The sequence below is a fragment of the Sus scrofa genome, chromosome 14, assembly GCF_054392235.1.
Source record: "Sus scrofa isolate SSC_HxYL_T2T_F1_AM1 chromosome 14, Sscrofa_HxYL_maternal_Yorkshire_Landrace_v2.0, whole genome shotgun sequence".
Lineage (NCBI taxonomy): Eukaryota > Metazoa > Chordata > Mammalia > Artiodactyla > Suidae > Sus > Sus scrofa.
In genome coordinates, this window is record NC_139396.1 from 41,813,681 (window position 1) to 41,838,006 (window position 24,326).

Here is a 24,326-nt window from a genome sequence, read left to right on the forward strand (position 1 = left end):
AAATATGGTAAAATACACATAGAATTTACATCTTAAAACTATTTTCAAGTGTATACAGCTCAGAAGTAGTAAGTAACATCCATGTCGTAACATCACCACCGGCCTCTCCTAAACTGTTTTCATCTTGCAAAACCAAAACATTATCCTCTTTAAACAGCTCTCCCTTCCTCCTCGTCCCCAGCCTCTGGCAATCACCATCCTACTTTCTGTATGATTCTGACTAGGCTGAGTACCTCATCTAGGTGCAATCATACAGTGTTTGTTGTTTTGTGATTGGCTCATTTTGGCTTATTTCATTTATCACAACGTCCTCAAGGTTCATCCATGTGGTAGCGTACTGCAGAATTTCCTTCCTTTTGAAAGCTGAGTAACACGTGCGTGTGTGCCCGTGCTTATCCATCCATCCATGATCACATGGGTTGCTTCCGCATTCTAAGTATTATGAATAACACTGTTATGAACATGGGTTTACAAATACTGCTTTCGGACTCTGCTTTTAATTCTTTTAGGCATATACCCAGAAGTGGAATTGCTGGACTATACGGCAATACGATCTTTTTGTGAGAAACCACCATACTGTTTCTCAGAGCAACTGTACCAGTTTACATTCCCATCAACAGTGTACAAGAGTTCCAGCACTTGTGGATGCTTGTTATTATTTTTTATAGTGGCCATCCTAATGGGTGTGAGGTTTTACAATGTATTTTTCCAAGCCCTTTTAATCTGCTTTGGATTCAGGTGGGACAAAAATGATGTTCAATTTGCTTAGCGGTTTTTTGTTGTTGTCGTTGTTCTTCCCCTGCCTTCATTCATCTGCATCCAGACCTCAAATGCAGCTTCTCCATGCATTTCTCCATCCTTCATTGACTTCCTTTTCCTCTGAGCTCTCCTGTTAAGACGGTTTTGCATGTCGTGATTTTGGATTATTCACTGGTGTTCACCTGTAGTTGTCCTGTTATCCCAGGTGGTCTTCTTTTTAGTAGTAGGGACCATGCTTTACACTTTCCTGAAACATTTAATACAGTGACAATGTCTCAAGTGTTATTGTAACAAACACTAAGCTTTCAGCTTATTAATCCTGAAAGCACCCAGCACGTCCTCTTCAGTACTGCAGGAACCTATTTTTCTTTGCAGCATTGGAGGAGGCTCAGTCCTTGTGCTTTGGATCAGGCAAGACTATTCATTCAGTTAACATTTCTTGAGCTCCTCCTGTGCCATCCAGACTGGGTCCCTTGCTTCTACCACACCTCTCTTTCAGATGACTGGTGGGCCTAGGTGGGAGAGGGGTGCTAAGACAGGGTCTGGTATGAGTCTGACCCTTGTGTCCCTGCTCCTTCCATGGGGAGGACACTGGGGTTTGATATGAGGCTGACCCTGGAGCTACTCCTCCAGAGAGGCAAACTTTATCCCTAAAACTGAGTTACCCTGCTAAGCTCATCAACCTATTTATCCAAAATGTTACTCCTTTCCTTGTCCAACACCTGTTCCCCTCAAGACTGAGAAGAATCAAAGAAAACAGAAGATTGAAACTGAGCAGCACCCTGTGGGGCCCTTCCAGGTATAAAAGCCTTTCCATGTCACCCATTTCTTGTTTGTAGGAAAAAGGTTTTCAGCCTCCTACACCTTCGGATTCATGCAGCTCCTGGTCAGGAGAGTAAAGGGATGCAGAAAGAACCGACAGTTTAGGACCGGGTAGCATTGCGGTTCCTTCTCAGGGGATGGGCATAATAATCAGATGCACATCTGAGTTTTTCTGCAGGAACTAAGGTTCCTCCCACCCAGGTGGAGGTTGGTCACTTAAGGCTGAGCTCAAGCAAGTGGACCCTAGACTAGTTGGAACCAGAAGACTTCCAGATTGAGGTTCCCGCAACACCACCCTACTACCTTACCACCAACCAATCAGAAGAGGGTTACCCCCCCACACACACTCCCGTCAATTCTGCCTATAAACAGTCCTTTCCTGAAACCCACGGGAGAGCTCAGGTCTTTCCAGCATGATCCAATTCTCCCTCCTCAGCCCTGCAATAAACCTTACTTTGATGCAAATTCCTAGGTTTTGGCCCGTTAGACCTCACAGTGCGCCTGTGTCCAAACTAAGCTGGACAACGGTTGGGCGGGGATCTGCTGCGGGCCTGATTCCTGCCCCCATTCTCCGCCAGACACAAACTCAGAGGGTATACCCTGGGTCCTAATGAGGTGATCCGCATGTCCCAGCTTGAGTTTTAGGTGGAACATCCCGCACCCAGGGAGTTCGCAACCCCGCTCAGCTGTAAGAGGTAAGAGCTGGTTCCCTAGAAACGGTCCCGACGCCCACACCAACTGCATGCAGAGTAGCCCAGCTGCCTTCAACGCCTTGTCCCCTAAAGCACCGCGACCACGTGGTCTTCTCCTGCTTCGAGACTACAAGTCCCAGCATGCAGCGCAGGCCGTCTCTGCACCGCTCCCGCGGCCTAGCTCTCAGGCCAGTATTCGCGTCCTCAGAAGGCGCTGCGTCCCGAACCCATGCGCGCTGACGTCGACGCGCTGACGTAACGCGCCGACGCTGCGCTCAAGGAGTCTTCGCTCGCCCGGCAGCAGTTTGACTGTGGGGGCGGCGCTTCGGCTTGTGAGGGTTGCTGCGAGGCCGTAGGAAAGGCAGCCCCTTGCAGCCTCCTCCCGGTCCCAGATGGACAGGGTGTGCGCCGTGTTCGGAGGCTCCCGGGGCATCGGCAGGGCGGTGGCCCGCTTGATGGCCCAGAGAGGCTACCGACTGGCCATCGTCGCCCGGAATCTGCAAGGAGCCAGAGCCGTGGCTGGGGACCTGGGTGGTGGGTACCGACCGGATACGCCCCGCTTCCGCGCGGCGAGTGTGCTGCAGCCGCAGCGGATCTTAAAGGCCCCCTTGAGCGCTCCCCTCCACCGTGGTTAGGTCCCCCGTGCGGGCGATGGGAAGGGCACGGCGCAGGCGCGCTGCGGTCTCCGTGCCTGTTCGGTGCGCGCCTGTTCTTGCGCTTTGCTGCGCGTGCTCGGAGTGGGACTCTCCCGGTCGGGTCTGTCCGAGCCGTGTCCCGTCCTTTTCTCTGCGTCAAAGCGTTTACGTAATTACGCTCCCTCCATGACCTTTACAAAGGGACAGTGAGATTTGTTCCGTCCGATTCTGATAATGCGCTGAAACTCCATTTTTTTCTATTTGTTAGGAATGGGTTAGCAGTTGCTTTGCAAATTTCAGTGTCTGGGTGGCTGGGAGACGGGTGTTTTGACGGCCCAGAGCACGCAGTTGTCTGCTGAGTTAGGAGGGCGGCCGGTGCAGGTGCATCTCGTTCACCTGGGAACGGGGCACCTGTGCAGCGACGTCACCGCTGGGCTCACCCAAGTGTTTGCGTATTAGAGTCTATAGGACACTCGGGAGTCGTAGACGCGGGAGAATCTCCGCGATGCTTCCTGCTGCAGTCATTACAGTCTGGCCCTGGGGCGAGCACGCGCTGGCCCTACGGGTCACCCAGCCATCAGTGAGGCTGTGCTGGGTTCCAGGGTGGTGCGGGGCCCAGCACACCTTCAGGTGAAAGCCGAGTGTCAGTGCTCTGGGCCTTGCATTTCCTTGAATTGCGTGGTCCAGGAGTGATTGGTTTTCACCCAGAAAGTGTTGCTTCCTGAGTGACTTACTGTTTCCGAAGATTTGAGGAAGTAATTTTAGTGTTGATATATAAGGCAAGGCTAGCCAGAAGATAAACAATTATTTAGTTTTTTTTTTTAACTACATTTTAGAGTGGTAAAATGGTACGTTATTAAGTAGAGAAGACTTTGAAGTGTAATTTTTTGTTGGTATTTAAATAGTTCACAATGAACATTTTAAAAAGAACAGAGAAGAGTTGTTTTTAGTAAAAAGTTGTTTTCTTTCATGGTTTGTAGTTTTAGCATTTTTTTTTTAACAGCTTCCTGTTTTGTCTCATTTCTTCTAATAGGCTTGAATAACAGTCATTATATGTGCCACAGTTAAAACAAAAAAGCCCTAGAGTTTATCTCAGGGCCAGGAAACCAATTCAGCAAAAATATAACTGAATTAGACATTAAGTTTCAAAAAAAGGAATATAAAACTGAAAAAACTGGTGCATGGGGTCAGTATCAACGGTATAAATATTATTAGATGAACCATACAAAGTATTTACAAGAAAAACATTCTCCCCTCATTTTTTGATTAAAAAAAGTTTTAGGATTTACAGTCTATTGTATTACTTTATTTCTGCTCCCCCCCTCTAGTTTATTAGAAGAATTCCATGAAATCTGGAGTCCATGACATAATCATCTTTTGTCTCTAGGTTCTGGATAGAACAGGTCTCACTCATAGTAGATGCTTAACGAATGTGTATTGAATACTTTCTAAATTCAAGTTATAATTCATTAGTAATTCCAGTCTAATCTTATGTAGGAGATCATTTGGCATTGAGCTGTGATGTTGCCAAGGAACAAGATGTTCAGAGTACCTTTGAAGAGATAGAGAAAAATTTAGGTCCAGTTAATTTCTTGGTTAATGCAGCTGGAATTAACAGGTTGGTCATAAAGTTAAGTACATTTCTTAATATGTCTTTTTTTCCTAGTATGTCTTTGCTTGATATGAGCATTTAATATATATTAACTTGTTTTACTTGTAATTGGAAGAAAAACTATTTTAAAACTTGGTCTGTCAATCCACACACTTTTTTCATTCTTTTCTTTTATATTGAGATTAAAGTAAGTACAGTTCAGTTTCAGCATTGTAATCAACACTCATGTTGAGCTGCAGAATTTTTCCAGAACTCCAGCAGGCTCTCCATTTCTTCTCAGTTAGTACTTCCTTATAGATAACCGCTGTCCTGAGTTCTGTCACCACATATGTTTTCTTAGTTAATATGAGTGGAATCAGATTGGCATTCTTTCCTTTTTTTAATGAATTTAGGACAGAACATTTAGAATATTTGGTATAAAAATTTTCTTTCTTTTGCTCTTTAGGGCCGCCCCTCTGGCATATGGAAGTTCCCAGGCGAGGGCTTGAATCAGCCACAGCAATGTGGGCTCTGAACCCCTTATGCAACCTACATCACAGTTCATGGCAATATTGGATACTTAACCCACTGAACTCGATGAACTGATATCCTCATGGATACCAGTCAGGTTAATTTCCACTCCAAAATTTTCTTTCTAAGCAAAACTTAGTATGGCACTTATTACGTTCTCTCCTGGTTTGGCTACATAGCACGACTTTCAGTAGTTAGGGATGTGTACCCCTCTACCTGGTTGGTAGGCACCTGTCTTTAAGTGGGTCCTGTCTGTGTATCACTTGTTTTAGTTCCTCTCCAATCAAGTTTAAAATGAACTCTCCAGGTATTCTAGCATAAATGTGAAGTACTATTCATAATATATATTCAGGAAAAATGTATTTCCTGCCTTTAAAGTTTGTTTTGTTTTATCCCATTTTTAAGTTAACATGTTTTTTTGTTGTTGTTTTGATTTGGGTTTTGTTTTTTTGGCAGGGATAACCTCTTAGTTAGGACAAGCGCTGAAGATATGCTGTGTCAGCTTCAGACTAACCTCTTGGGTTCCATGCTGACGTGTAAAGCTGCTGTGAAGACCATGATTAAGCAACAGGGAGGGTCCATTGTGAATATAGGTGAGAGTTCACCTTTGTGAATTTATAATTATCTCCTGGTACTATAAAAATAGTTTGTCAGCTAATTTGAAATTTATTTACCTGTGAAACTCAGATGGACTGTCGTCCTTATCTATAGAAAGAGGATTTGATGAACTGATTAATGGATAAAACAGGAATTGCCAATTCATATTCTTCTAGTGTTCAGGCAGGTGTTACATGAGTGATACCACCAGGTATTAGGGAAATGACAGCAACAAGCCAGGTGATACATGATGAAAGGTAGCCAGCTTTGTGTCCAGAGGCTGTGTGGACTGGTTTAGCTCAGGCAGGTTGTTGCTACACACATGTCCAGTTTGGCCAGCTGTTTTGACTTTTAAGAGAAATTGGCCATGCTGATTTTTACATAAAATTGAATTTTCAAAATTTAGGCAAGGAATTGAAACGCTTTAGATAGTGGGAGCTGAAAAATGACTTCTGCAGGGTCACTGATAAATCTAGTACAGAGGCTTAAGAGAAAGTTTTCTTATGAGAATAACCTTTCAGTTTTTTAGGATGGATGCACATAACTCCTGGTCTTCAGTTCATCTGACCCCTGAGACAGACAAAACTGTGTAGTACGTGCCTGTAGATCTCAAAATGCAAAATGACTTGAAATTGTATTTGTTTGAAAATTTAAAAATAGAAGCATACCATCTGCCTTTAAGTGGTAATAATACCTTAAACAGCCACAAAAGGGTGGTGACACTTTGTTAAAGTGAATGACCCTGTTCTTTTTAATACAGGAAATGCCTTTCCAAGCCATAATACAGGGTTTTTCTTTTGAAAATGAAAAAGGGAAGGAATACTGTGATAAGAATTAGAACATTTTTGACACGTACTCTTAAAAGTGTAAGAGGTCAGTTTTCTTGTAAATATTAGTAAATGAGTTGACCTTTGCCATCTAACGCAATCGGATAATGATTTGGGGTTTTCATAAACTGGTATACTGGCCTGTGTACACCTGATAACGTGACATGTATTTACTCTAAAATATTCCCTTTTTATTTTTATGTTTTTCTTTTTAGGCCACATTTGCGGCATATGGAGGTTCCCAGGTTAGGGGTCGAATCGGAGCTGTAGCCACTGGCCAACACCACAGCCACAGCAGTGCAGGATCTGAGCCACATCTTCGACCTACACCACAGCTCATGGCAACGGTGGATCCTTAACCCACTGAACAAGGCCAAGGATCGAACCCGAAACCTCATGGTTCCTAGTCAGATTTGTTTCTGCTGTTCCATGACAGGAACTCCTCAAATGTTCCCTTTTTAGATATGTTTTTGAAAATCCACATTCCTTTATATGCATGCAAACTTTTAGATTTGTGCTGAAAGTAAAAAATAGACAATTGAAAGTCAAATAGGAGATTCTTCACACAGAAGGGACTCCTTTAAACTGCTAGAAAGTTTGTTGGTATTTAAGAAGGTGTGTCAGGAACCAGAGCTGCTCCAGCCTCCTGCTCGGCCTTCCTTCCGAGTCCATGTGTTGTGTGTGTTTGTGTCTCTCCTTGTTTCTCCTTCTCCCACGCAACACTTTTCTCTGTCCACCTGTGTCTCCTCTGTCTGATGTGTCTTTTCTGTCTTTGTGTGCTTCACATCTCTCTTCCTCTGTCATACCTGGCATGTAACATCTGCTGTGGATAAATATTTTAAATGTTGGACTTGACTGTAATATAAAAAGTATTTGGAATGTTTCCTTTCTCTAAGATAAAATCACTTTTTCAAAAATCTGGTGAGGTTCTTGATTAATTTTTGTAGCAAAAGTCCAGGTCACTGGTGGAGAAAATTACTTCCCCAGCTTCTGTTCTGCAAGAATTTATTTGCATACCACTGATATTAGAACTATAAATTATTCTTTCCTATTCATATAAATGAGGCCACCCAAGAATCTTTATTGTAGGCAGCACAAGTTAATATGTCACTGAAGGTAACTAAATTGCAGTTTTACAAAAAAGATTATAATCGAGACGTTGCTAATTTAGTTTGACAGTAGTTGAAATTTACCTCAGATAATATTTTTTTTTGGTGGAAATGAGTACTTCCTTTAATATATGTTGTAGAAACATAAACAGCCTTTATCTCACTTTTTTTTAATGGAAGCCTTTGTACCTACTGTAGAATTTTCATCATATTTGACCTCAGAGATGAGCATGGATTCCCCTTACTTAGTGAGTGGATCAGTTCTCAAGCCCCTGCCTGGCATTTACATACCCCCCTGGTTTTACATGAGCTTCTTTTGAGTCCTGTTTTCTTTTTTCTTTTTTTGGTTTTTTGCCCTTTCTGGGGCTGCTCCCACAGCATATGGAGATTCCCTGGCTAGGGGTTGAATTGGAGCTGTAGCCACCAGCCTACGCCAGAGCCACAGCAACGCAGGATCTGAGCCGTGTCTGCAACCCACACCACAGCTCACGGCAACGCCAGATCCTCAACCCCCTGAGCAAGGCCAGGGATCAAACCCGCAACCTCATGGTTCCTAGTTGGATTCATTAACCACTGAGCCACGACGGGAACTTCTGAATCCTGTTTTCTTTATGTATCTGGAGCAAGCTCAACCCTAAGTCTTACTAAAATGTCAATGGTTAGAATTCCTCATTTTAGCAAAGGACAAGTTAAAATGGTTTGTACCTTGTTTGTTAACTACAGATTATCTAGAAAATTCAGAATAATAATCCCATTAATTGGCTTGCATTGGCTTTCATTCCTTTTTCTAGGAAGTGTTGTTGGTTTAAAAGGCAATCCTGGCCAGTCTGTGTACAGTGCCAGTAAAGGAGGACTAGTTGGATTCTCACGGGCTCTTGCTAAAGAAGTAGCGAAAAAGAAAATCAGAGTGAATGTAGTTGCACCAGGTCAGTGAAAACTTCTTTTTCCTTTTAATTTATGTGAATCCGTGGCTTATACAGCAATAGCCAGAACCGTTGTTGTTTCTGTAAGTACACCAGCATCGTCAGGCATTCCTCCCTGGGCTGGGGCAGGAGCAGGAGCAGGAGCAGGAGCAGGAGCAGCAGACCCATACTGTTTCTCAGCCCTGGAGCCACGCTGCCTAGGGTGGGGGTGGGGGTGGGGGTGCTTGACTTCATCCTGATGGGACACAGGTGGCTGCAGAAGGCTTGAGTGGCACCACGCGTCTGCACCGAGTGATTTTCCCAAACTAAAACCACAGGGAATCTTGGCGTTTAAAAGTCAGTTGTCAGAACAGATACTGACTCACAGACTTTGAAAAACTTAGGGTTTCCAAATGAGGTTGGGAGGTGGGGGGATCCTCTGGAGGTTTGGGATGGAAATGCTATAAAATTGGGTTATGATGATCATTGTACAACTATACATGTAATAAAACTCACTGAGTAATAAATACTACACACACACACACACACACACACACACACACACACACACACACACACACACACACACACACACACACACACACACACATGTAAAGTCAGTTGTAAGTTAAGAACCGTGGGGAGCATAGCCTGAGAGTTTGAAACAAGTCAACTGCGGGGTATCAGTAACGTGTCCCCGGTGGTGCAGGCCCTCTTGCGCACCCTTGGAAAACTCATTCTGTCTGTCTTCCTCCTCTTGGGCATTTCATAGATTTGCTGTTCACTGGGATACAACATTTGTTAATTTGTTTAGGCCTTGTCATTTTGTCAAGCAACTTTCCAAGTAATGCATGTATTATCTGATACATTCTATACATCTAGATTAAAGAAATAACATGTCTTTATATTTAAAGCATCTGAGTAGTTTGATAATACAGTGTGCCTTCTTTTTCTAAATGGCCAGCATGTGGAAGTTCTTGGGCCGGGGACTCAATCCAAGCCACAGCTGCAGCAACACCAGATCCTTTAACCCACTGCACTGGGCCAGACATCAAACCTGTGCCTCTGCAGTGACCTGAGCTGCTGTGGTCAGATTCTTAACCACTGCAGAAACTCCCAACACAATGTGCTTTTAATAACAACACAAACCAGAGGAAATAGCCAACAAGGCTGCGTAGGTGATGTCATTTGCACACTTCACGAAGCAACTGAGTACTGATTGCAGGTAGACCCCAGAGATACTGCGGGTTCAGATCCAGACACCGCAGTTAAGTGTGTATCACAGGAAGCTAGTCACAGGAACTTTTTTGGTTTCCCAGTGCATAGAGCAGTTATGTGCACACTGTACTGGAGTCTATTAATGTGCATTACCACTGTGTCAAAAAAAAAACAGTGTTCTGCCTTAATTTAAAAATGATTTATTGTTAAAAGATGCTAAGCATCATGTGAACCTTCAAAAGGAGTCATATAGTAACATCAAAGATAACTGAGCACCGATACCATAACAAATGCAGTACCAGTGAATGAATTTGAAATATTGCAAGAGTTACCAAAGACGTGAGAATTACCCAGAGACATGAAGTGAGCAAATGCTGTTGGAGAAATAGAGTTGATAGACGACCTGGAGTTGCATCAAACCTTTAATTTGTAAAAATGCAGTATCTGCAAAACACCGTATCACAGCAGAGGTCTGCCTGTGCTCCAGAACACCAGTGTTTATACAGAAAAAGAATTACCAGGAGTTCCTGTCGTGGCTCAGTGGGTTAAGAACCCAACAAGGTGTCCGTGAGGATGCGAGTTCAGTCCCTGGCCTAGCTCAGTGGGTTATAGATCTGGCATTGCCTCCAGCCATAGTGAAGATTGCAGATGTGGCTCAGATCCTGCATGGCTGTGGCATAGGTCTGTAGCTACAGCTCCATCTCCAGTTTGACCCCTAGCCTGGGAACTTCCATGTGCCACAGGTGCAGCTGTAAATAAAAAGAATGATCAGAGGTCTCATACATTTGTTTTCAGAACGGACAAAATGCCTTTCACTAGACCTCCTTGTGCCCCAGAGAGCTACGCAGTGTTCATGTAAGAATTTCAACAAAAGGAAAATTTGGAGGAAAGGATATTTACACAGACTCAGGAGGAAGAAGTATCTTTTGACAAGTCACTATGGAGAAGTAGATTTTAACAGTACTTTTAGCTGTAGTTGCCCCTTTAGTGAGTGAGGGGACTCTGAGGCCGCTGTGTGAGGGTCCGGAGGTGGCACGCGGTGACTGGTGTGGGCACGCACTCTAGCCCAGCAGGTTCTAGTGCATGCACGGGAGGTACTCAGGAGGAAGGCTTCGAAAACCAGGTGAGTGTTGGAGTGACCGACGGTGAAGGTGGTTAGAGGTGGCGATTTAACGAGTTCTCCGAAGAGGAGAAGTCACAGTGGGGAGCTTACAGTAGAGCTGGCCCCGCAGGAAGTCTGCCAGGAACCCTTGTGTTCTTGTGAAACATGGAAGAGAACCAAGCCAACAGAGATGCAGTTCACCTGTGAGACAAAGCCAGTGTGATCTGGGCTCCTGAAGAAGGGATACCTGTTCTTCTTACTGTGCAGCCTCTGGGTGTTCCACAACCCTGGAAAATAATGATGGGTTGAATGGGATGCAAAGCCATGGTTGCTTGGTTTGTCTGATACAAGTAATTGGAATATATTGAAACAAACTGATTGGAATTATAGTTTAGATTGCTAAAGGCTAAAGAAATTCTCCACTAAGACTTTTTTCCTTTTTTGGCAGTACCTGTGGCACATGGAAGTTCTCTGGCCAGGGATGGAATCTGATTCACAGCTGCAGCAACACCAGATCTCTCAACCCACAGCACCAGGCCAGGAATCAAACCCATGCCTCTGCAGCAACCTGAGGCACTGCAGTCGGAATCTTTTTTTTTTTTTTTTTTTTTTTTTTGCTTTTTTAGGGCCGCACCCGCAGCAAATGGAGGTTCCCAGGCTAGGGGTCAAACTGGAACTGCCCCTACCAGTCTACACCACAGCCACAGCAACACAGGATCTGAGCCAGGTCTGCGACCTACACCAAAGCTCATAGCAACCCCAGGTCCTTAACCCACTGAGCGAGGCCAGGGATCAAACCCCGAAACCTCATGGTTCCTAGTCAGATTTGTTTCTGCTGCACCACAACGGGAACTCCTAAAGTCGCCTTTTAAACTTAAATTTTCACAGTGAACCAAGTGCTCGGAAGGGCAGAATGAGAGGGGAATGGAGTGTGCATGTGGATGTAACCCTTCAAGATAAAACCAGCCTCCTCCTGGACCAAAACGGGAGTGCAGAGTGAGGGGGAGACTTGTGCCGAAGCTCAGTTCAGCAGGCGGACTTGCTCCAGAGCCCAGGTTGAGAAAGGAGCACTGCTTTATATGTAGGTCTCCTGGTGACCTCAGATGTTAGGGGCCCCGGGAGTGACTGAACAGTAGGTATGCAGGCCCCCATAAACAGTGCCATGGAGTGCAGAGCCCACAGGTTGGTGGGAGCAGGTGGAATTGCTCCAGAACATGTCCATGAAAACATAGAGTGCTCCCAAAAACAGTACGCAAATCCTCTGTGACCGCCCTGTCATTGTATGTTGAATGGTCCAGAAACCCTGAGCTTGTGAGTCTTACATACAGTGATTCTAAGTTGAGTCAGAAACTGGGAATTCCCTTCGTGGCTCAGTGGTAACAAACCCAGCTAGGATCCACGAGGATGCAGGTTCAATCCCTGGCCTTGCTCAATGGATTAAGGATTTGGCTGTGAGCTGTGGTGTAGGTTGTAGATGCGTCTCAGATCTGGTGTTGCTGTGGCTGTGGCGTAGGCCCAACAGCTGTAGCTCCGATTTGACCCCTAGCCTGGGAACTTCCACATGCCAAAAAAAAAGAAAGAAAGAAGAAAAGAAACATCCGAGGTGGTGTCCTAAGGTGTACAGATCAGTTAACTACACATAACCATTAGAAACACAAAGTGACAGGTATTTGGGAGGCATTTACACACAGAACTGTGTAAGAAAGTAGACTCCAGTTTTAAGAAAACATTGCAGTTCTGTATTCTAGGTATAATCTCAGATCTTAACAAGAACCTCAAAAATGACTTATCTGGAAATTAGAACCATTTACATGTTTGTACAAATTTCCAATGACAAAATAAAAGACCTGTCCAAGGGTGATGTTTTGTGTAATTTTTTTTTCAAAAGAGTTAACAAGTCCACTAATTCAGCAGGTTGAGCACAGGTTCCCGTGTGAATTGTGTGCAGTGGGAGCTAGGCCCAGGCTGTTCCGTGACGGTGCAGACAGAGAGCTCAGCAGGACAAAGGTGTGCAGGACATGAGAGCAGGACAGTGTGAGAAAATGTACACTCTCCTTAGCCCAGACACATGTGGAAAGAAGCAAAGATACACAAATACAATTCTGTGTGCATTTATCAAAGATTACACGCATTTGTGTGTTTATCTAAAACTTCTTAGAATAACTTAATTATGATTTTCAGTTGATGGAGAAGGAAGCCAGCACTTAGCCTGTTTGATACTCATACACTGACCCCTGGTTAGAACAATTTTTTTTTTTTTTTTGGCTTTTCTGGGGCAGCACATGGAGGTTCCCAGGCGAGGGGTCTAATCTGAGCTGTAGCTGCCAGCCTACACCACAGCCACAGAAACGCCAGATACAAACCACATCTTCGACCTACACCACATCTCACGGCAATGCAGGATCCTCAACCCACTGAGCGAGGCCAGGAATCGAACCTGCAACTTCATGGTTCCTAGTCGGATTCGTTAACCACTGAGCCACAAAGGGAACTCCTGGGTAGAACAGTTCTAAAATAGTTGTGCACTGGTGACTACAACAGATTTCTTGTTCCTTCTGTTTTATGTAAGATCTTTATTTATTTATTTACTTGTCTTTTTGCCATTTCTTGGGCCGTTCCCGCAGCATATGGAGGTTCCCAGGCTAGGGGTCTAATCCAAGCTGTAGCCACCGGCCTATGCCAGAGCCACAGCAACATGGGATCCAAGCTGCGTCTGCAACTTACACAACAGCTCATGGCAACGCCAGATCTTTAACCCACTGAGCAAAGCCAGGGATCGAACCCTCAACCTCATGGTTCCCAGTCGGCTTCATTAACCATGAGCCACGACGGGAACTCCCAGTAAGATCTTTATTTTTTAAATTTTCGCTAATTACGGGATAACATAGGTGGATGGGATCTTAGTGATCATTATCCTGGTTATTTGATGGTTTAGAAGACTGGGACCCAGGACACAGAGTGACATACGTGCCCAAGGTTCCACTGCAGATTTTTGGCAGAACTGTTACTAAAGCTTTATTTTTGATTTCCAGCTAAGGAAAGCTTGAAAATCATGGCCCCCTAGATTTAACATCATTACAACTTCAGGTCTCTGTCCTTTCGCCAATATAATCCGTCTAAAATATCTAGAATCTCCCAATTTTACAACTTTTACCTCTGTATTGTTTGCCTTTTGACAATTCCTAGTTGATAAAGTTGCCTGGATTAGTTAGGAGGCTAATAAAAAGATGGTTCAACTCAAATCTACGTCATCACTTATTAGCTGGTGTGATAGAGGGAGGATTATGTGTGGCCCAGGAACGTCCACACGGCTTGTGTGCAGCAAAAAAAGAAAAGGATGTTTTATTTTCCTGTACCTCTGCCAGTTGCCATGGGACCTCTGTCCCAGCTTGCTGTGGTTTCTGGGACTGGCCAGCTGGGGGTTTGTAAGGAGGAGGCTGAAGTAGACCTTGGCTGCCGTCCACTCAGATCACTCTGGCTCCAGCATGGACCCTGTTCTCAGTGTCCATGTGACAGCAGTGTTGACCCAATAGGGCTTAGGGACTTGTCATAATGTCCTGGTAGGCCTCTTGCTCTGGAGTGTGCCTTCATTCTGGTTCTTTGTTTAGTCGGAGACTAGCTAAATTCAGGTATTCCAAATCCATGAATATTTGATAAATGACTAGGTTTAAATACATCGATTTTTCTGGAAAAATGGGAGAAAAGAAAAAGGGTCATCCAAAAGCTGCACTGTTGGAGTTCCTGCTATGACACAGTGGTTTAAGAACCTGACTGCTGCAGCTTGAGTTGCTGTGGAGGCAAAGGTTCAATCTCCAGCCTGGCGCAGTGGGTTGAGGGATCCACTGTTGCCTGGAGGTCACAACTGCGCTGTAGCTCAGGTTCAATCCCTGGCTCAGGAACTTCCATATGCTGCAGATGCAGCCATAAAAAATTTAATTAAAAACAAAAAGCCACAGCTGCACTGTGGCCTTGGCACTGCTTTCTGTATGTGTGTGCTTTGTGCAGCCTGATTGATTTAGGTCTTTGCCGGTTATAACCATACATAAAATACGTGATTTGTGGTTCGGACCCTGTGTATGTGCTTCCCTCTCCTTTAGGGACTGCAGTAGAGAGAGTAATGGAGAGCTAATTCTAGGGCATGACAGTCTAAAATCCAGACGGTTTAAGGGTACCGCAGATGTTCCTAATGCCTGGTGCTCCTTCAGCAGACTTCTTGGGGTGGTTCCTGTTTGTGAGGGCTAGCTCCAGTCCGGAAGTACAGACACAAATAATATTTTTCTGCCACAAGGAGCCACGTAGAGTGGGAAAGACATAAAAACAATCACACTGCCACATGATGACCATGAAGTAGATACACATGTGATGCTATGGAAACACTGGAGAAGGAATGCATAATTTTGTCAATTAATTATTAAGGCAACAGGCTAGATAGTGCAAATCCAGTTTGTGTACAAAGGGAAATTTTATGAGTGTTGGGAAAGAGCGTTTGTGTATCCTTTCCTAAAGAACTTACTTTCCACTGCAGTTTATACTGCAGGGAAAAACCAAAACCCTGTTGCTAAAAATGTGGACATTTAATAAGGTGACTTTTATTATATTGGCTGTAGTATAATAGACTGGCTATGCTATAACATAGTATGAATATGCTTCATTAATCAGAAGCTAAGTATAAATAGAACTGGTAGCATTAAATCAATTCTGTGGATTATTTATTAACTTTAGATAGCAATTTCAACCAGATTCTTCATGAGATCTCTTTTTTTTTTTTTTTCCTGTCTTTTTAGGGCCGCACCCTAAACGGCATGTGGAGGTTCCCAGGCTAAGGGTCCAATCAGAGCTGTAGCCACCATCCTGCGTATGCCACAGCCACAGCAATGTGGGATACCAGCCACATCTCTGACCTACACCACAGCTCAAGGCAACGCCCCCGCATCTTTAACGCACTGAGTGAAGCCTGGGATCGAATCCTCGTCCTCATGGATGTTAGTTGGGTTCGTTAACTGCTGAGCCACAATGGGAACTCCACCAGATCTTTTACTAGAGCAGACAGACATCAAAGTTAATGTTTCTTTTTATTTATTTTATTTTATTTTTTGTCTTTTGTCTTTTGAGGGCCGCACCCACAGCATATGGAGGTTCCCAGGCTAGGGGTCAAATCAGAGCTGTTGCCACTGGCTTATACTACAGCTACAGCAACACAGGATCTGAGCTGCATCTGCAACCTACACTACAGCTCACAGCAATGCCAGATCCTTAACCCACTGATCGAGGCTAGGAATTAAACCCACAACCTCATGGTTCCTAGCCCGATTAGTTTCTGCTGCACCATGACGGGCACTCCAATATATGTTTCTTTTTAATGTTAGTTTTCCTGGTCACCTTCAAATGGAGTTTCCAATTAGGAAAAGACTGCTAAACAAATCATAATAGGAAAAACAAGGAACAAGAAAAATATTAAATTAGGCTATCATTTGCTGTCTAATGTTTACTTTTTAAAATAAATTAGTTGCCAAGCTTTGATATTTAACTGTAAATTTCCCATCATGGATAAATGTTACTGATTGGAAAATATTGAATAGGAGAAAGAATATTTAATAAGTTGAAATTATAATGGATATATTACTTTTAAAAATATATTTTTCAATAGATAATACAAACATATGGTACAAAATTTGAAAGTACAAAAAGGGAATTCCCATTGTGGCTCAGCAGTAACCACCCTGACTGGTATCCATGAGGACGCATGTTTGATCTCTAGCCTCGATCAGTGGGTTGGGGATCTGTGGCTGCCTCAAATTGAGTGGTGTAGGTCGCAGGCATAGTTCACATCCTGTGTTGCTGTGGTTTAGGCCAGCAGCTACAGCTCCAATTTGACCCCTAGTCTGGGGACTTCCATATGCCATGGGTGCAGCCCCCAAAAAAGACAAAAAAGAAAATAGTACAAAAAGCAGAGAGTGAAAAGTGAGTCTTTTCTGGTTGCTCAGTTCTTTCCTCGAGACAAACACTGTCAGCTTGTTTTCTCCGTATTTCAGGTATAAGCCATTAAGGCTTTTGTGTGCATAAGAAAACACAAATTGATCATTTTATTCACAATGTTCTGTGCCTTGCTTTACTTATGGAGCAATCTCTTTTGGAGTTGATTCCATATTATTCCCTATAGAACTGCTTCACTTTTTAAAATAACAGCTTTATGGAAGTGTAACTCACATACCATACAATTCACCCATTTAAAGTGTCCAATCCAGTTCTTTTAGTGTAGTCACAGAATTGTTCATCACCGAGGTGCATGTTAGAACATCACATTTTCATCTTCCCCAAAGAAACCCTGTAGCCATTAGAGCCGTTAGCATTCACTAAATTCCCTCCATCTCCCCAGCTTTTGGCAGCCACTAATCTACTTTCTGTCTCCATCATACAAAGTGTGGTCTTTTGTGACTGCTGCACCACTTTTTTTTTTTTTTTTGCTTTTTAGGGCCACACCTGCAGCATACAGAGGTTCCCAGGCTAGGGGTCAAATCAGAGCTGTAGCTGCCAGCCTACATCACAGCCAAAGCCGAGCCATGTCTGCCCCCTACACCACAGCTCACGGCAACACTGGATCTTTAACCCACTGAGTGAGGCCAGGGATCAAACTTGTGTCCTCATGGATGCTAGTCAGATTCATTAACTGCTAAGCCACTCCAGGAACTCCACTGCTACACCACTTTTAATGGCTAAATTAAAAGACAGTAATGTCTGGTAATTCATTTAACCTATGACTCTCAATGGGCATTTAGGTTGTTTTCAATCTTTTGCTGATCCAACTAGTGATACAGTGACAGTACTTGTACATGACTTATTTTTGCATGTACGTGAGTATGTGAGTATAATCCTGGGAATAGAACTAACAAGGCTCAGATATGTACATTTTAAATTTTACAGATAGTATAGCATTCATTTATTTCTGTAGGGTATTTTAAGTGTTTCACTACCCCCTCCTTAAGTTGAAGAGTTTTATATTTACTACTTGGAAAAACTCTTGTTGACAAATGCTTGCAGAAGCTTGGCAGCTCCTCAGAGCAGATGTTACCCTGTGAGAGCAGGCGAATAGCTAGACATGAGCAGAGGCAAGGTGGACCACAAATGTGCACCAGGCTCTGGAGGGGGCTGGCTGAATGTCAAGCAGCAATCAGAGGCTGGCCACCAAAGTTGGCAGCCAGACTTGGTCCCACCACCGTGAGTCCAACGCAGTGACACAGGATCATTTCTTCCCTCGCCACCCTCAGGGGTATCTGAGCCCTATCCTCGACCCACACCACAGCTCAGGACAACTCTGGAGACTTAACCCGCCGAGTAAGGCCAGGGATTGAACTCACATTCTCATAGATACTAGTTGGGCTCATTACCACTGAGCCACAATGGGAACTCCCTCTGTTTTTTTAATTGAAGTATAGTTGATTTACAATATTGTATTAGTTTCCAGTGTATAGCAAAGTGATTCAGTTATACATCATATATATATATATATATATATATATATATATATATATTCTTTTCCATTATAGATTATTCCAAGATACTGAATGTAGTTTCCTGTGCTCTATATTAGGTCCTGTTTGTTTTGTTATTTAAGGGTAAAATGCATCATTGATTTCCTGCTGAGAGTTGTTAGTGGGGAAATAAAATTTTTATGCCTATTTTGCTAGAATTCAAAATGAGCTTAGAGTAAATAATAGTATCATGAACTCTTTGAGAATATAACAATGAATATTTAAGTGTTAGACCCACAGTTTATTTATTCAACATTGCAAACCTGTGGGGTGAGTTTTCTTCCTCATTTACTTTTTGAGGCACCTTTGACAATTAAGTGTATGTGGAGGCTGGGAGTCTGGAGAGCCTGCGTGGTGCTTGTCCAGTACTGAGCCTGGGAGTGTTGCCATCTCTGGGTAGAGGGGATCCCATTTGCAGCTTCTGGTGGCAAGGTTTCCTTGTGCGTGGGCTGTGCTGCTCCTTCCCATCATCCCTGTATTCCTTCTGGCCACCTCGTTGCTCCTGAGGATGGAAGGGAGTGAGGGGGAATGTCGATGACTTGCTAAATGACTGTGGCAGTGTTTTACGGCAGGTGACACTGTATTTCAGAGTCTGAGCTCATAGTGGGACACAAGTGATCCCAGTTTGTTCTCTTGTTCTAGGCCCTCATTACAAACAGTCTGAACTTAGTACTGAGTCCTTTTTCTGTGACTTTTTATCTGAATACAAATATAATGTCTATCATAGACAGTTTGGAAATTACAGAGAAGTTCAGAGAAGAGAGCAAACACCACATGTACTTCTTGCGTCTCATGATAATCACAGGTAGTATTTTGTGTGTATTTTTTTCAGTCATTGGTGTGTATTCAGTTTTTTGTTTCCTTTTTGATAGTGGTATAATTCATTTGTAAGCTGCTTTTTATATGCAAATATTATCTCTTTTAAGTGTCCTTCTGAAGCATCATTTTTTTCTTTTTTGGCTGCCCTGCAGCACATGGAGCTCCCAGGCCAGGGATCAGATCTAAACCCCAGTTGCACGTGCACAACAGCTGTGGCAAAGCTGGATCCTTTACCCACTGTGCTGGCCTGGGAATTGAACCTGCATCCCAGTGCTCCAGAGATGCCACCAATTCCATTGTGCCACAAGGGGAACTCCTGCAGCATCATTTTTAATACTTGCCTGCCTGTTTGATCTATGGTGCGGATGTACCATGATTGATTGATTGATTGATTTTTGCTTTTTAGGGTCACACCTGTGGCATATGGAAGTTCCCAGCCTAGGGGTTGAATTGGAGCTACAGCTGCCAGCTTACGCCACAGCCACAGCAACGCCAGATACTTAACCCAGGGGTTGAAAGCATATCCTCATGGATACTTACTAGTCGAGTTCATTACCACTGAGCCACAACAGGAACTCCCCATGATTTATTTATTTATTTAACTGTTCTTTATGAAAGACATTCCACTTGTTTCTCTCTCTTTTTTTTTTTTTGCTTTTTAGGGCTGTACCCACGGCATATGGAGGTTCCCAGGAGAGGGGTCTAATCCGAGCTGTAGCTGCCAGCCTACACCACAGCCACAGCAACACCAGATCCAAGCCTCATCTGCAACCTACACCACAGCTCATGGCAATCCCGGATCCTTAACCCACTGCGTGAGGCCAGGGATCAAACCTGCATCCTCATGGATACTAGTCAGATTCGTTTCCACTGAGCTATGGCAGGAACTCCTGTCTGCAATTTTTCCCTAATAGTTAAACTCTTACTGTCATAGAGGGAAAATTTATGATTATTTCTCATAAGACTTAAGAAACCAAAGATGTGTATAAGTAAACCCTAAGGCAGAGAAAAAGGTAAACATTACACAGTATTGGACAATAAGCCAGGGGCCCAATGCTGATTCTTATCCAGTGTTCATCCTAGCGCTTTTAAAGACAGTGTATTGAGGTTGGTTTACAGTCTGAGTCATAAATGGTTTAACTGTGACATAAGCTATTTTGAAAGCTGTGTATTTGAGATCGTTTATTAAACTTTCACTTTGCAGGTCATGTCTAACTTTTAGTTCATGTGTTTTTCATGGCCTTAAAATTGTTCAAAATTTTCTTTTTGTAAACTTCTTGAGGATTAATTTGCCTTCTTTTTTTAAAGTCTAAGTAATTGAGTAGTATAGAGAATACTGATAGTAGATTTTATAGGTAGTATGTATATGTATGCTTCAGACTAACCTCATAAGATTTTCCTGGCATATATCTATGCTATGAATCCTTCAGCATGGCTGCCAGTTATTAGATAATTACTTTATAGGACAGGACCTCATTCTTGAGAACATGTTCTCTGCAAGCTTTATTCCATACCATTGCCGTGGTAATTCTTAATTTTCTCTGTATACTTGCATCGGGATTGGATAATTCTGTGGGATCTTTTTCCCTTATATGAATGTCAACACTGACCTTTCTCATCTTCAGCTATCTTAGCCACAGCAAAGGAAACTAATTTTTGTCAGAACTGCCAAATCAGGTCATGTGACCACATTGGTGATGGCTTCCTTCCCTGTCCCCGCCCCCCACAAGTGCAACTGAATCTGTAGCTCTTTGTGTTTACAACCTCCATCAGGATATTCACCAGAATCCATTTTGTTGTAATTAGGGGTGCAAATGAGGGTTTCCTCAGAACTTATAGGTTCCTTAAGGAATGGAATCTTTATTCATGTTTATATCTGCCCACTTATGTTGTCCTATGAGTTGGGCCAAATATTTGGGGGTTAAATATTTTAGAGTCTCATAAATGTTCATTGAGTTAAACTGAACAAGGAAATGAAGACTTGATTGCTAGTCATTTGATTGCTAGCAAAGCTCTGTATTTACTCAACAAGGCTTATTAATCACCTCAAAGTTTCAGGAGCAAATTCATTTTTATTTGAATTTGAGCAGGAGCCTTAGTGTCTGTTCTTTTCAACTAAAGACAAACATTTCTCTTTCAGGGTTTGTTCACACAGATATGACAAAAGACTTGAAGGAAGAACATTTAAAGTCAAATATCCCTCTTGGGCGGTTCGGAGACCCCCTCGATGTAGCCCACGCGGTTCTGTTTCTCTTGGAGTCTCCGTACATCACGGGACATGCCCTAGTGGTGGATGGGGGGCTGCAGCTCACCATGTAGCCGGGGTCAAGGGCACACTCCGGCTGTGGATGGGACAGTCACACCTGCATGTGCCGATCAGACCTGTTGATGTCCATCTTCCTGTGAATATGTCTGTAGAGAGCCATGTCTGACCGCTTGTGCTTTCTTAATGATCTGTACCTTCTGGGCAGCAGTGTTAGTGTACTGTTGCCCTGGGTGTTGGCAGGGATTGGCTCTAGGATCCCCACAGTCATCACATGATTTGGTCCTTATACAGAATGGCTACATAGTGTCTGAATATAACCTGTGTATACTATAAATCATCATTAGATTACAGTATAATACCTAATACGGTGTAAATGCTGTGTAAGTAATTTTTGTTCAAATATTTTCTATCCATGGTTGGTTGAATCCATGGATGTGGAAGCCATGGATGCAGAGACCAACTGTGTAGACATTTGGCAAGTGATAAAACAGGTATTAATTTATATATTTTGTTACAAAGTGGGAAAAATTATATGGTCTAATTGTCATTAGTGTTTCATTGTATCAGATTGAAAACTGTAGAAGTTAAGCTTGACTTGAAAACTCTAGAAGTTAAGTTAAACTTGTCAGAGTATTCACAGTTGAGAGTACCTTCACAACCCTGCTGGAGTTAAACACTCTTTCTTTTGCATTTACCTTGGATAGTCAGTTGTTAGACGGTTGAAAAAAACCATTTCAGACGTTGGGTGGGGGGGGTGGTCTGGTGTCTTTGAGTGGCATTACTCCTCCTCAGTCATCTGGGCTCCATGATCTACAAAATCAAGTGTGAGCAGTTGACCCATCCTATAGTGTTTCTCAGAGATGGTAAGGATTAACCCTTAAGGCTTTACTGTCTGGTACAGTTATGAGCCGCGTAGATTGCATCAACTTCAGAAGTAGAAGTGGTGGTGTTTTTTTAAATGCGCAAAACACTCAATTTAACAGGAAACTTAAAAATAGCATAACAAACAATTTTAAAAGTTAAGAGTATTTTGCAGTCATGGATAATGATTTTTACCTGAAATTTTAGAAAAATAATTTTAGAAAAATAATTACTTGTAAACATTCATAGATAAATATGCAATAACAAGGAGTTAAATGTCTTTACTTAGAAGGAACAATTAAAGCATTAGTCTTAAAAGAAAATGTTTGGGAATTCCTTTATGGCACAGTTAAGGGTCCAGCATTGTCACTGCTGTGGCATGGGTTCACTTCCTGGCCTGAGAACTTCCACTTGCTGAGGGTATAGCCAAAAAAGAAAAAAAAGCAAATGTTTCCCTCAGATTAGAGATAAAGATACAAACTGTGAATGAAACGACAAACGACATCTGTTTTGCACTGAACTCCTTGGTAGGGAATAGTGTGATATTTTAAGTGTCACTGGGTTCATGTTGATTTTTACCATTTAAAAATGTTTTAACTATTTACTCCATTTTAAAAAGTAATCTTTTATAGTTTAATTGGAGCTGAACATGATTTTATATTGAAAGTGCAAAATTATGAATAGGTTATATTAAATATATGTAAAGTAATAAAAATGTAAAGTACTAAAGTCAGATCTGTGTTCTAACTCATGATTCCTGATTCCTTAAAGATTCTTTTAAATTTATCTTCAGATAGTCATTATTACCTAGAGAAGTCTTTAGGATGTGAGAAGGTCAAGTGTGAACAGCTGAGTATTGTTAACCACTTGCCTACCAAGGGCAGACATGGTGCTTCTTGAACGGGATCCATCAGCCGTCAGCAGCTCCAGCTGCTTGTGAGCAGGCAGCGGTGGGGATGGTTCCCAGTCCTGGCGTCCGGAGGGCGGGCAAGGAGGCCACTTCCCCAGCGCTGTCCCCCTACAGGCCTTCGAGTGACCTTAACGTGCTGCCCCCACACTCCTGGGCTGCTGAAGTCATTCTGACGCTGATGGACTGGTGCTCAGAAGAAAGCAGGGCCTTCACGTGAACCTGTGATGCCTAGGTGGAGGTTCCAGGTGGATTTAACCCTCAAGTGTAGGTATTTATATGTTAAGAAACAACCCCCTTTTAAACTGCTCCACCCCCTGCAGCGTGGAATGTGGGGCAAAATCTAGACACAGGTCACCGCTCCCACTGCCTTCGTGGACTTGACACCCCCTGCTCTCATCTCAGTGCTGGAGCCAGGTTGCCACTCCTGTTTGGAGAGTCAAGAAGGTAGGTGAATTTTTAGCAAGAAAACTCCTCCCCAGCTGTTATCTGACTCTGAGGAGGCAACAGGCCAGCCTGTATTGAGTACTTGGTTGGTTTACAGTTAAAGCCAGTGTGTTAACATTTTTCATGGAAAGTTTATATATTGCTTCCTTCCATAATTTTTCATGTTCAGTTTGTAAGAGCTTTGTGTTATAAATTTGGGGGCAGTAATTTGTGCAGAGATGATTCCAGGGATATGCTTCTATTACCTAGAATAAGGAAGACCATTCTTGAGTTCTGGATGCTCAAAGAGTTAGGCCTTACTTTGCAGAAACATGTTCCAGGCTTTTAAGATGAAAATATGTGTAAGGTAGAAAGTCATACCACTGCCCCAACTTGACACACATTGTATACTTAATAATTTAAAAGTTTCTTTTATATTAATTTAATCTTCCAACTACATTGTAAGCTTCTGAGGGTAGAAACTGCTGTGCTTTCAATCCTTTGGTTAATTAACTCATCATACTGGTTGAATACCTAACGAGTGTCTTGTATTTCTTTTGACTCCTCCACCTTCTCCCCTCAGCTTAGCTCTGAGGGCGGGCGGGGGGGACAGTCCAGAAATACGCCAATGAGTCATTGTGTGTGTTTAATTCAGGATCATCAGTCAGTGCATTTTGTTATAGTGTAGGGGGGGCATTGAAATATATCTGTTCTCAGTACATATCCTGGAAGA

The 24,326-nt window shown here is 43.1% G+C and overlaps 1 protein-coding gene across 4 annotated transcripts; it reads left to right on the forward strand.

Moving 5' to 3' along the window:
• Window positions 1-2,528: 2,528 nt before the first annotated feature.
• CBR4 (carbonyl reductase 4) lies at window positions 2,529-22,993 on the forward strand. Of its 4 annotated transcripts, none has more exons than XM_001927085.7 (5): window positions 2,529-2,807; window positions 4,406-4,526; window positions 5,487-5,623; window positions 8,355-8,489; window positions 21,274-22,993. In XM_001927085.7, exons 1-5 carry the CDS (start codon window positions 2,666-2,668, stop codon window positions 21,450-21,452), a joined length of 714 nt encoding a protein of 237 aa, XP_001927120.2. In that variant the 5' UTR covers window positions 2,529-2,665; the 3' UTR covers window positions 21,453-22,993. The 4 variants fall into 4 exon arrangements, with proteins under 4 accessions (XP_001927120.2, XP_084850832.1, XP_005657341.3 ...); XM_084994706.1 differs by lacking the exon at window positions 21,274-22,993 and adding an exon at window positions 11,234-12,642; XM_005657284.4 differs by lacking the exon at window positions 21,274-22,993 and adding an exon at window positions 8,575-9,378.
• The last annotated feature ends 1,333 nt before the right edge of the window (window positions 22,994-24,326 follow it).

Bases quoted from the DNA above. Each gene is read 5' to 3' on its own strand.
- CBR4 (XM_001927085.7), top strand. From the start codon at position 2,666: ATGGACAGGGTGTGCGCCGTGTTCGGAGGCTCCCGGGGCATCGGCAGG. The intron at 2,808-4,405 runs GTGGGTACCGAC...AATCTTATGTAG, and splicing joins CGTGGCTGGGGACCTGGGTG to GAGATCATTTGGCATTGAGC. The intron at 5,624-8,354 runs GTGAGAGTTCAC...TCCTTTTTCTAG, and splicing joins AGGGTCCATTGTGAATATAG to GAAGTGTTGTTGGTTTAAAA.